This window comes from Neoarius graeffei, chromosome 23 (assembly GCF_027579695.1).
Source record: "Neoarius graeffei isolate fNeoGra1 chromosome 23, fNeoGra1.pri, whole genome shotgun sequence".
Lineage (NCBI taxonomy): Eukaryota > Metazoa > Chordata > Actinopteri > Siluriformes > Ariidae > Neoarius > Neoarius graeffei.
The window spans coordinates 37,070,146-37,083,685 of record NC_083591.1 but is presented as its reverse complement, the minus strand read 5'-3'; the positions used below and the strand labels follow the sequence as shown (position 1 = coordinate 37,083,685).

The 13,540-nt window shown below is 40.0% G+C and overlaps 1 protein-coding gene across 3 annotated transcripts in view; it reads left to right on the top strand.

Annotated features, from left to right (window-relative positions):
* The window catches only part of gpc5c (glypican 5c), a 220,823-nt gene that overhangs the window by 45,299 nt on the left and 161,984 nt on the right, over positions 1-13,540 (top strand). For all 3 annotated transcript variants that reach the window (XM_060906111.1, XM_060906113.1, XM_060906112.1), the window contains exon 2: positions 6,359-6,520. In XM_060906111.1, coding sequence (XP_060762094.1) covers positions 6,359-6,520 — 162 coding nt within the window. The remainder of the gene's footprint in view (positions 1-6,358; positions 6,521-13,540) is intronic.

The following is a 13,540-nucleotide window of genomic DNA, read 5'->3' as shown; positions in this document are numbered from 1 at the left end:
AGCTATAAATATCTTATGCCAAATTATTATGACATTACAAAAAATAAAGAAAAAATCTGAGTCCTTGTGTCCAATTTATGAGTCCAAATGCAGGCAATGCACGAGTCCAAGTCCAAGTCCGAGTCATAAGTGCTCAAGTCCAAGTCAAGTCACGAGTTCTTAAAATCAGGGCACGAGTTGGACTTGAGTTCGAGTCCTGGACTCGAGTACTACAAGCCTGCTTCTTGCCAATCAATATCAAACCAGATTTTCTTGATAATCAAAAAAACTGATGCCTGATGGTTTGGTAATGCAATATACTCATTGAATGTTTAGAGATAACAAGAGAATATTTCATGGACAGCTGAAATGACAGCAGGAAGATCATATGTAAGAAAGAATGTGATAGGAAGTATGAATCTTAAGTATCAGGGGAAAAAATAAAAAAGGAACAGAGGTTATGACTTCACTTCTTTGGGAAACACAGCAGCTGGTGCAACTTAGATAATTAAGCCACGCTGATGCATTGCCAGGGTATGCTCATAGTGAGAGATGGTGAGAGCTATCTACCCCTATTGTGTTTCACAGCCAGATTTGGAATGGGTGGCACAAAGCTTGGGTCAGGGTTGAGGAGTGATAGTGAGTGAATGCTTGAGAGACATTTCTTGGGGTCAACTTTCATTGCATAGGCTCCCTGTCCCCGTTTCCTACCCCCTTCCCTTTCCCTCAATCCCCCTCCCTTCCTGTGATGAGGGCCAAGGTGTTGCATGCAATCCTGGGCCTCAATTTCCGAGGGTTTCAGTATCACAGCAGTTAATTCTGTCTGTGATGTCAGTATAGTGTGTATGCCAGAATGTTGAGTGTGTGCCTATGTGTGTGTGCTTAAAAGTCTTCACTGCAATTAAATGCACAGGGCTGTCTTTATTTGAATGACAGTGCTGAGTGTCCCTGCGATGTGACTTTAAGTGCATGTGTGTGTGTGTGTTTCTCACAGCACTAAGTTAAGGTTTCCAATAGCAGCAGGCATTAGCTCATCATCCTAATGAGGAAATGGAAATGGATATTAAGAGTGTATTTATGACTAAGCTCGTACATTAAGGCCCTGATCTAATAAGATCTCAAATATTGATTACTAATTTGTATGTGCAGCTAAATAAATTGTATGCAGTTAGTGAAGGTGTTGTGGGTGATTTAAAAAGAAAAAAGGCTTGTGTGAATGATGTCACTGTCAGGCAGCAGAGACGGTTCCAGTTGCAGGTAGTGCTTTATTATGCAAACAAATCCAAAACTCCAGACAATACAATAGTAAAAATTAAGCTAAAAGTCAGGCAATCTGAAAACAGGTTAAAACAAGGTAAAACCATCTATCCATCATCTGTAGCCACTTATCCTGTACAGGGTCACAGGCAAGCTGGACCCTATCCCAGCTGACTATAGGCAAGAGGCAGGGTACACCCTGGACAAGTCCATTCAAACAACCATTCACACTCAGATTCACACCTACGTACAGTCAATTTAGAGCCACCAATTAGCCTACCCTGTATGTCTTTGGGGGAAACCAGAGCACCCAGAGGAAACCCACACAGACACACACAAACTCCACACAGAAAGGCCCTTGCCGGCCACGAACCCAGGACCTTCTTGCTGTGAGGCAACAGTGTTAACCACTACACCACCATGCCACCCACAAGGTAAAACCAGAAATACAAAAACAAGATCCCAAACTGGATAAACGTACACAAAACAGGTCTTGGAATATCAGGTGAGTTAGCAACACTCAGCAATACTTTGAGTATTGCTATTTAAATGAGTCCAGAGTTGGTACTTATACAGTCCGTGAGTGACTGAAACCAGGTTGAATCAGTAATCTGGAGACCTATGAATGTGACAATGAATGTGTGTTGTAGTCCATATTTGTAGGCCATGTTGCTGCATGGGAGTTGATACTGATTCTGGCATTGGGATGATGGTCCCAAGCGAAGTAGATGAAATTCAAATAAAGACAATGATGATGATGATGATGAATTTATAAAGCGCCATTTCCGTGAGTTCAATAGCACTGGAGACAAAAAGTTACACTTCAAGGGCTTAATTAAACAAATGCATCTTGAGCTTTCATTTAAAGCAGTCAATGTTAGTACAGTCCTTTATGTCTTCTGGTAAGTTGTTCCACAGTTCAGGAGCAGCAATACAAAAAGCACGACTTCCATAGGTCTTAAGATTGAAGGAAGGTTTCTTTAGGAGATTCCTGCTGGAGGAACGGAGGATTGTGATGGCTTGTAAGGAGTAATTAGATTCTTGAGGTAGTCAGGAGCCATGTCATAAAGTGTCATGTAGGTCAGGATCAGAATTTTAGCAGAGCTCCTGCACAGGCCTTTGGCCCGTGTGAGCTGAGCCCCATAGGCATAGAGTGTGGATACATAAAGAAACCCATCGAGTTGTTTTCTGATGGTTTCGGTCCTGTGCGTGCGTGCCTGCCACCATAGGAAACCCAACAGCTGAATAGTGAGTAACCCCATCAAGTTGTTTTCTGATGGTTTTGGTCCTGTGCGTGCCTGCCTGCCACCACAGGAAACCCAACAACTAGTGAGGTGACGTGTGAAGTAGAGTAGTAGTCGGGACAGTATAGTAGTGAGTAACTTGTTGCTGTTATCGCCCGACGTTTTGTACAACATAAGGAAGCAGTGTAGTAACTATAACGGTAAAGAAATAAAACAAAAGAGGCTGGCTATGATATAAGAAAATTCTACAACCCAGAAACAGATGAGAGCTCCGCTTTTAAGCAGTGCCTAAATCTATATATTAAACTTTACACGATAAGCTACAGGGAGCCAGTGAAGCTCCTTAAGGATTGGTGTTACATGATCAAACTTGGAAGACAACAAGACAAGACGTGCAGCATTCTGGACATGCGGCAGCTGTTTAATTAGATGCAAAGGAAGGCCATACAACAGAGCACTGCAGTAATCAAGCTTTGAGGTAACTAGTGCATGGATAACAAGCTTAGTAGCATCAGGTGTAAGATACTTTCTGATCTTTGCAATGTTTCAAAGATGATAAAATGCAACTTTACAAGTAGTAGTTATGTGGAACTTCATGGAAAGACGGTCATCAAATATAACACCAATGTGACATGCCTGCTCAGAGGAGAATACTGTTTCATCGCAAACAGATATAAATTGCAGAGGTGGCCTTGCACGATGTGAAGATGATATTACAAGTACCTCCGTCTTGTCTCTGTTCAACTTCAGCTTGTTGTAGGTCATCCAGTGATCAATATCATGCATGCAGCTTTCAATTTGTTGTTTAGAAGATTCCATGTTACGAACAGATGATGTTCTAAAGGTGACATATAGCAATGTGTCATCAGCATATATGTGATAGTTCATTTGGTGGTCACGTGTAATGTTACCGAGAGGAGAGGTAACATTGAGTAAAGCATAGGTCCCAACATGGATCCTTGTGGAACACCACATTCCAGTTTGCTGTGAAATGATGATATTCCTTCAATACTAACAAACTGCGTACAGTTGGAAAGATATGACCAAAATCACTTAAGAGCTGAACTAGCAATGCCATACCTCTTATGGAGATGATGAATTAGAAAGGTGTGGTCACCGGTATCGAAAGCCACTGACAAGTCCAGTAAAAGAAGAATAACTGTCATCTGAGAATCATTGGCCATTACAGTTTTGTTACGCACTCAAACAAGAGCGGTTTCTGTGCTATGGTTCTTTCTATAGGCAGATTGAAAATCCTTGCTCAAGTTGTTTTTCTGGACATACTCCATCAACTTCACAGCCACTATTTTTTCCATAATCTTGGAGATATAAGGCAGGCTAGAAACTGATCTAAAATTTTGAAATTCATCAGGATCCAAAAACAGCTTTTTCAATAATGGTGCCAACAAGGCTTCTTTGAGTTAGGGAGGTAATGTAGCTAATTCAAGGGACCAGTTTACAATGTTAGTAACAACAGGAAGTAGAAGGTCAAAACAGTTTTTCAGAATGTGTCAAGGACAGGCTCAAGATCACGCAACTTGAAGGTCATAGAAGAAACGATCTTGGCCAAATCGTTAGTTGTAACACTACAAAAAGATAACAGCTGGCATCCCTTCCTGCACACATCAGGATAGGGGTCACTCTTCAGACCACATCTATCAAGGTCAAGGCGGATCTTTTCAATCTTTTCTCCAAAGAAATTAATGAAATTGTCAGCCACAGAGACAGAAGAGTGGTGACGAAGGTATTATTTTTCTGGTTTCCTTTGAAGCAGTTTACTGAAGGTTGAGAACAATCTTTTCATACAATGAGACAGTGTGGGAGAAAGCCGTTTAAATACAGTACAAAAGTAAAATTAAAGAGTGTAGTCACACACCTGAAAGTACATGTGAAGGATTTGATTTTCAAATGCTCTATTTATAAATGCTGATGACAATGGACATGTGAATGTGTCGTGAAAATCAAATATGGAACCAATTAAGTGTTCTAATGATAAACAATCCTTTTGAGAACATTTCTGATTGTAGTGGGATATGGCGCAACAACAAGGGTTCAAGAAACTCATTACTATGATTAAAACTTAGTAAGGCTTGCCCATTCTGAAGATGAGCACTAGTCCTTCAGCTCTATTTATTTCTGCATACAAACTTCGTTCCCTGTAACTCCAGACTGAACTAACTGACCATTATTTTTACTCGGTTGAAGGCATGTCTCAGTATCTTTTCCTGTGATTCCTCCAAACGGATGTCTCTTCGGCAAATCCCCATCGAGTGCAGGCCATTAAGGTTAAATCCCAGCCACTTTTCCTGGCTTTTCCTGAGCAAGAATTTTTCAGGTCTTTTCTTTTGCTTTGCACTGCCTGATTTGTTTTGGACAGTGTGCCTGGCCTTGCCTGACTTTCCCATTGCTTTTATCTGTGTTTGGCTGTTTCTGTAGCTCTTAACCTCAGTAGACTTCTCAATAATCAAGAGTGAGACCACAATCTCTCAGTAATGTCTCTTTTGAACAATGATGCTAATCATTTTTGCTGAACATGATTTTATCTCTAATCAAATAATTTTCTGTTTTGCCAAAAATTATTGTCTCTTTTGTTTAAGTGATGTCTATACTAATGAAGTCAGCCAAAGCACAAGCCCAAAACTATTTTCTTCTTTTCAGACAGTACTTTTCAAACATGTCTATGATCTCATCTTTTCTTTTTTTTTCACTCCGTCTCCCACAAATTCAGTAGACATGGTATTATAAACCTCTGTTTCTTGTAGTGCATGTGCAGGGCATGGAGCAGGATGTCTATTTTTACAATCCCTGGGTTGGATTCAGCACAACTTGCAGTCATGTAAATGTGCCAAAATCCATTGTGCCAATACCCTCCAATTTACTCTAATGTTCCCAAAGAGAATCGGTGATTGTGGATGGTTAAATTGGTCAAGTGATTTATGTAGCTGTGCAGCTGGATGACACTAAAACCAACCATGCCATTATTGTCCTTTTAAAATATATTTTTCATTTGTTTACTTTATTGCCTCATGACATGATGTCTTTGCTGCCTCTTGATCTCTGTAGTATTCATATAAGTCTATAAGAGCTATAAGGGCAATACTAATATATTCTATTGACAGTACATTTACAATGTGTTACACTGACTCACTTCTTCCAGCTTGTCCTCCTTATGTGTGTGGGGTCACTGCCATCCCTGTTGATCCATGTTATATTAATTGGAGCATAGTTTTATGCCGGATGCCCTTCCTGCCACAACCCTCTCATTTCTAGGCTTGGGAAACAACCATTCACACCTATGGAGAATTTCAAGTAGCCAGTTAACCTAACTGCATGTCTTTGGACTGTGGGGGGAAACTGGAGCACCCAGAGGAAACCCATGCAGACATGGGGAGAACATGCAAACTCCACACAGAAAGGCGCCCGCAGGCCACTGGGCTTGAACCCAGAACCTTCTTGCTGTGAGGTGACAGTGCTAACCACTGTACCACCCCAATAATGTGTTACACATAATCCTGAAACACACACATATGCACATAAATAGCCCCATTCGACAACTGTAGTAATCCATATTATGTTAAGAACAGCTCAACTAAGTAAACAGAAACAACAGTGATCATCAAGTATATCTAACACCAAGACTGCAGAGAAGACACTGTGCATGGAAGGGGAAGTTCTGTGCATGGAAAAAGTTTTACAGTGATTTCAGCTCAGACCTAATCATCTTCGAACAGCCCATCCATATTTCATGAAATAAAAGATATAAATGGATCCCAAACATAATCCTTTGTAGACTCTGTAACTAAATCAGTTTTACATTTTTATAAGTTACCTGCCATGTATATTGAAACTGAACAGTAAATGATCTTTCTTTCTACCAGATGTGAACCTGTTGGTGTGTAAGCATGCTGGGCCATCCTGCTGTACTCGTAAGATGGAGGAGCACTACAAACAGGCCGTGGTGAGGGATACTGTGCAGAATATCAGGTCATACAGCTTCGAACTCAAATACCTGCTCTCAGGCCAAGCTACTGCCTATAAGGGTATGAATGAATAAAACTAATTATAATTTTGGATATATTATAACCAATTATATTTTATGAACAGTCACACTCATATGCTGGGTCATTGTTCATTTGCATGCATTAGTTGAAACAATTTATCAAAAGTGGGCACAAGCAATACATTTAGGACTATGGATTTATAGATAGATCAGTGAATAAAATGAAACGGTAGAGGGACAGATGGGATTTTTTGATATCCAGTTTAACGCCACATGTTTGTACTGTAAAGTGGATTTCAGCAACTGATCAACAGACTGATTCATTGAAAATCAGAAGCACTCCACTGAATCAAACACTCATTTCTTTTAATGGTTAAAACCCTTTGATGCACAACCTGGGTCAAAAGTGACCCAGCTGAGTTTTTATTTTCTATATCTTTGCAATAAATTAATTTCATCATTCAAGCTTACATGAATTCCTCAATTAACTTGTTTTTGGTCATCACAAATCCTTATTTCAGTTTTATTTCTTTTTTTACTCTTTTATAAAAATAATTTTTGTATCACTACCCTTCTAATGCACAACATGGGTCAAAACTAGCCCTTATGTATTCACTATGGAATTTGATAGGAACTATTGATATTGTAAATGTTTGCAGTCAGGAACATATTTACTGTGGACAAATATTCAACTGCTACACATTTCTCAACTTAACACTGCTGCTTTTGCACATCTGATACATGTAAGTATTATTTTATTTTTATTTATTTATTTACTTATTCTTTCTTTATTTCCTAAAAAGATCTGTAGAAAGATAACTAAAGATGAGGTTATCTTGAGCTTCACAAGTTAGGGAAACATGTCCAATACTATTAGCTTGCTAGCTGTTGACATATTCTATTCTAGCTAGCTATTATTAGCTAGAAACAGGACAGGTCTTGTGCTTTTCCTTGTACAGAGTGTTAGCATGGCTGGTCCTAGTCATTCCAGATTTACAGCTAAAATGATCGCAGACATGCTGCTTGAAAAAGATGAGGAGGAAATTCTTGGTCCCGATTCTGAGTCTAAAATCTCTGATGCTGGTGACCTAGACTGTGCCACAGGGCCAAGATGGAGTAGAGGGTGTGTCTGTGAATCCATCTCACCTAGATGAAGACGACTCCTTTGATGACACAGAAGACTCATCTGATGAGTCCTCTGAAGAGGAAACTCCGACCCAGTCTAATAGATTGAGTAAAAATGGGTCTTACTGGAGTGTGCATCCCCTGACTCAGGCAGAACAAGAAGCTACAACATCCTGAGGAGCTGCCCAGGACCTGCACTTGGTTCAACAGCTGTTTCACCAAAAGAAGCCTGGGATATGTTCATCAGTAACAACATCATTGAGGAAGTTCTGAAATGGATCAGATGGTTCGCACCTGCTCTTGTAAGTGGAGAACATGGAGGTGACCCATGGTGCTGTGGTACAATATGTTGGATGTTGCCACCCTCAGTGCCTACACCATCTTCAATGCACAACACCCTGATTACATGAGTGGTGTAACCAGTGCACGACGGCTATTCATCAAGGATCTGGTCAAAGAGCTTGTTATGCCACATATGAAGAGGCGCATGGAGAGCACTCAATGCCACCAAAAACATATTGCTGATGCAATTGAAAGATGTGGGATAAAAAGACCAAACACAGCCACCACTTAGCCACAGGACATCATCAGACAGGAAGGCCAAGTGAAAAGGAAGAGGTGCAAGATCTGCCCAGCTACCAAAGACAGAAAAGTCAGCAGCTGGTGTTCCCAGTGTACCAAGCCTGTGTGCAAGGAGCACAAACATATAGTTGTCATTTGTGAGGCATGTAAGCACTGAGATGGCAATTTGTGCTGTAACCATGTGATGTTATTTCATCAGTTTTATGTTCAGTCACATTCACTATTGAACTGTAGTGAACAGTAATGTTACACTACCATTCAATATCAGTGTTAATTTTAACGAATTTGTTATGTGTTTTTTTTTATCACACTTGCAGACATGGGTCATTTTCGATCCAAGTGTGTAAAGTTGATGTAGTAATTCAAAAATTATTTTTGCTCATGAAGTAAATAAATAAAATTAAAATAATGATTTATGGTAATCAAAAACAAGATGTTTAATGAACACTTAGAGCATTAAATTATGAAATAAATTGATTTCAAAAGATATACCAAAGAGATACTCAGCAATACATGAAATAACATCGGAAATGAATACAGGTCATGTTTGACCCATGTTGTGCACTAGAAGGGGTTTGCTTAGCTTGTGCATTGTGATTCAGGTTTTTTTTCCCCACATATAATCAATTTCAGGTCTATCAATAACCAAACATAGCGGTTGGATGCAGAATACTTTCTTTGCTTCCATGCATTTTCAGAAAACTCAAGTCTATTGAAGTATGTCCCAGGTGTGTGGCTTTTGTGATGCATGATTGACTGAGACACTATGGATGGTTTACTCTGTACCGTATGTGATTGGTCTAGATCTCCCCCTTGCACCCCATCGCTTTAGCTGTGATTGGGCCCAATTTTTAAATTTAACTGGGAACATCATTGGAGAGTTGATTTCAGGAATTTTGGCTTTTAAAATGAACAAGTGACCACGACTTGTAAAGTACATATCTAATCAGAACATTTTGTAGTATTTGTTTTGTTCTGTCTGTGAAAGTGTCATCAAGTGCTTTTTTTTTTTTTTTGGTCATCTCTAATGCAATTAGACTGCAGTAACACTTTTTTACCATTCCAATGTCCAAAAACAGAGGCTGTGTTTCCCCTCTGGAACTTTCTGAACAGGAAAATTCCTGGTGTTGACTTGTTCTGTGCCATAAGCCGTTAACCATTATAACACGGCTGTGACAAACCAGACGCTCGGGGATTAAAAATAAACTCAAGGCTTTAATGAACGCAGTGAAAGAAGACAATGTGCAAAAGCCAGGTCAATACCGAGAAATCTAACACAGTAACGAGCGCTAGACAAATCATGGTCAGGAAACGGGCAATAGTCCAAGAACCGGGAATCAGAAAAACACAGGCAAGATAAACACAAGGGCTAGGCAAATGGGAGTCGAAAACAGGCGAGGCTCGAGAAACCGGGAACCGAGAGAGATGAGCAAACAAACACAAGGGCTAGGCGAAACGGTAAGAAACCAAAAGGCAAAAAGGGTCATACACAGGAATTCAGTCAGAAATAGAAATGCTCAGTAGGCTCACGAAAATGTGGAGGCAATACTGTGCAAAGAGTAAAACAAACAGAGGGGTATAAATACAGATGTAAACAAAGAGGTACAGGTGATGATAATTAGAACTCGGGGGAGCCACTCCTAGGAAGTGGCTCTGGGTTGGCTGATGGAGTGCACGTGGTAGTGACAGGTGTGTGAGGGGGATTGTGGGAAGTGGAGTCCTGAGTGTTAGGTGAGCCCGGGAGCGTGACAACCATAAGAGCTCCTCATCAGTAATTAAATTAAAGGAAGCAGTAATGTGCCAGATAGTGTGACCAGTTAGTGTGTGTATATATGTATATAAAACAGTTATCCACAAAATCAAGTCGTACATGAGCTTATAGCTGATGAGGCACAGAGCACCGAGTTGGCAAAAGCCATGTACGACAAGATTGAGTGGAATAACTGTTTGATTCTATCCACATTCACTGGATTTTGAGAAACAGAGCATTTTTATTTTTTGCAAATTTGATAAATAAAATCTTTACACAAAACATCCGACAACATCATTTCCGCTTAGAATGTAAACAAACTGGCTAAATGACAGGAACAATTTGTGAAAAATACTATTATAATAATTCTTGAAAAATAAAAAAAAGATATGTTCTTACCATCAAATACTTTTATTCCATATTTTGTTGCTTTTTTTGTAATTTTTGTGGTTTTGTTTTCGAGTAGAGTTTTTATTCCATCCTTGGTTGGTTCAGCAACATGCTCCACCATTGTGTTTTTCTCTACTCATGGTATATGAGCTGATATCCTAGTCGTAGAGTAGCCAATTAGAGCGTGCGATTGCTCATATCCAGTGACTGTGGATAGAATGGATAAATAAATAAATAAATAAATAAATAAATACTTTCAACTTGGGTGGAGTAATATGCACGAATGCTGTATATACAATGCAATACACAATTATAAAACCCTCAAGACTATTTTATTTCATTTCCTCTAACATGCCTTTTTACTGGAGCCCAGACAGCATCATTGTTACTTCTCATGAACTAATGATGCAGCAAAACACAGCTGGTCAATAACAGCTGAGCAGGCAAAGTACTTTTAGTCCTCCAAAATGAGAGGAGTTTGTGTACAGGGCTGCAATTAAGCTCCTAAGTGGCGGAACTGTCTAAGGTTTCACCCAATCATTGGGAGATTGAGTTCTAATCCCAATAATACTATAACCAACTGTGGCTAGAAATCTAAGAGAGATGCAACTGGCCCTGCGAGTGGAAAGGATTGCCATTGTCTTTCCTCAGTTTATCAGAACAGCAGTAAAGTGATTCCAGGCTGGTAGCTGCAATATGATAAAAGACATTTAACTAGTGTGTGTGCATAGAAAGATGGATGAACGTACTTTGTTGAGCACTACAGTAGCTGAAGTACACAAGACTTAAATAAACAGAATCAATACATATACTGTACACAGCAAAATCCCCAGTGTTGAATTAACACCCAGAGTGTTGATTTAACACTCTACTGTGTTTATATAGGTCCAGTTGGACACAAATTAACTCTGAAAGTGTTAATTCAACACTGAGGAATTTGCTGTGTACTTTCCCATATTAGACATATATTTACTGGATACACACAGACATCAGTGCACAAGCAAGAAAATGTGGACACACTACAATGATTGAAATGTTCTGATTTAGTGTGTGTTTAGTTTGGCGAATAGTAAATTGACTATAATTTAGTTAAAAAAAAAGCCTACAGATGAAATGTACCACAAAAGCTATCTCACTGTCCCATGACTTCTGGTCTACTTTGTATTTATATTTTCTGATGTGTTGTGGAGAAAAGCAATTGCCAAAAGCAGGATTGCCCGTAAATGTAATGAGCTGGTCAGTGTTCTGTCACCGTCTGTTTGCTTTGGCAGCATAAACTGGCTACTACTGCCGCTACACACTCATTCATGTGTGTCCAACTCTGCATTAGTGAATGAATGCTGAACCATAATTAGAGGACCCCCCCCCCCCCCCCCCCCACACACACACACACACACACTGCCCCCCCCAACAAACATTCCATCTTACAAACAAGCACAAATTCAAAGACTCACACAAGCACTATTTCAAAATCAGGCACTCACTAACATACGATGATACACACCCAAACTATTCAAAAGAAAGACTGACTGAGGACTGAAACACCCAAAAAGAGGAGAATGAAATAGGTTTGGAGAACTGGATCTGGCTCACACCTTAATAAACAGAAATCTGGAAATCTGATATTTTGTGCACTTTAACTTTGATGACTATTTACCAAAGGATGTGGGCTGTAAATGTGGTGATACTATAGCCTCCATATGCTGGAATTCAGATGGAATGAAAATGGAAATATATATATATATATATATATATATATATCATCTCATTATCTCTAGCCGCTTTATCCTGTTCTACAGGGTCGCAGGCAAGCTGGAGCCTACCCCAGCTGACTACGGGCGAAAGGCGGGGTACACCCTGGACAAGTCGCCAGGTCATCACAGGGCCGACACATAGACACAGACAACCATTCACACCTACGGTCAATTTAGAGTCACCAGTTAACCTAACCTGCATGTCTTTGGACTGTGGGGGAAACTGGAGCACCCGGAGGAAACCCACGCGGACACGGGGAGAACATGCAAACTCCACACAGAAAGGCCCTCGCCGGCCACGGGGCTCGAACCCGGACCTTCTTGCTGTGAGGTGACAGCGCTAACCACTACACCATCCATATATATATATATGTGTGTGTGTGTGTGTAGATACATACATACATAAATACTATATATATATATAGTGGCATGCAAAAGTTTGGGCACCCTTACTGAAAATGTCTGTTACTGTGAATAGTTAAGTGAGCAGAAGATGAACTGATCACCATAAGGCATAAAGGTAAAGACGACACATTTCTTTCAGCGTTTTCTGCAAGATTTGTGTATTATTTTTGTTTTGTACAATTGGAGAGTGAAAAAAGAAAAGGAACACCATGCAAAAGTTTGGGCACCCCAATACATTTGAGTTCTCAGGTAACTTTTACCAAGGTTCCAGACCTTAATTAGCTTATTGAGCTGTGGCTTGTTCAAATTCTTCATTAGGAAAGGTCAGATGATGCAGATTTCAAAGCTGTATAAATTCTCTGACTCCTCAAACTTGTCCCTAAAATCAACAGCCATGGGCTCCTCTAAGCAACTCCCTCGCATTCTGAAAAATAAAATAATTGATGCTCACAAAGCAGGAGAAGGCTACAAGAACATAGCAAAGTGTTTTCAGGTCGCTGTTTCCTCAGATTGTAATGTTATCAAGAAATGGCAGTTAACAGAAACAGTGGAGATCAAGGTGAGGTCTGGAAGATGATGAAAACTTTCTGAAAGTACTGCTCGTTGGATTGCTAGAAAGGCAAATAAAAACCCCTGTTTGACTGCAAAAGACCTTCAGAAAGATTTAGCAGACCCTGGAGTGGTGGTGCACTGTTCTACTATGCAGCGACACCTGAACAACTATGACCTTCATGGAAGAGTCATCAGAAGAAAACCTTTCCTGCATCCTAGCCACAAAATTCAGCATCTGAAGTTTGCAAATGAACATCTAAATAAGTCCTGTGGACTGATGAAATCAAAATAGAACTTTTTGGCCACAATGTGCAAAGGTATGTTTGGAGAAAAAAGGGTGCCAAATTCCAGGAAAAGAACACCTCTCCAACTCTGAAGCATGGGTGTGGATCGATCATGCTTTGGGGTTGTGTTGCAGCCAGTGGCACAGGACACATTTCATTGGTTGATGGAAGCATGGATTTGAATAAATGCCAGCAAACTCTGGAAGCAAACATCAACC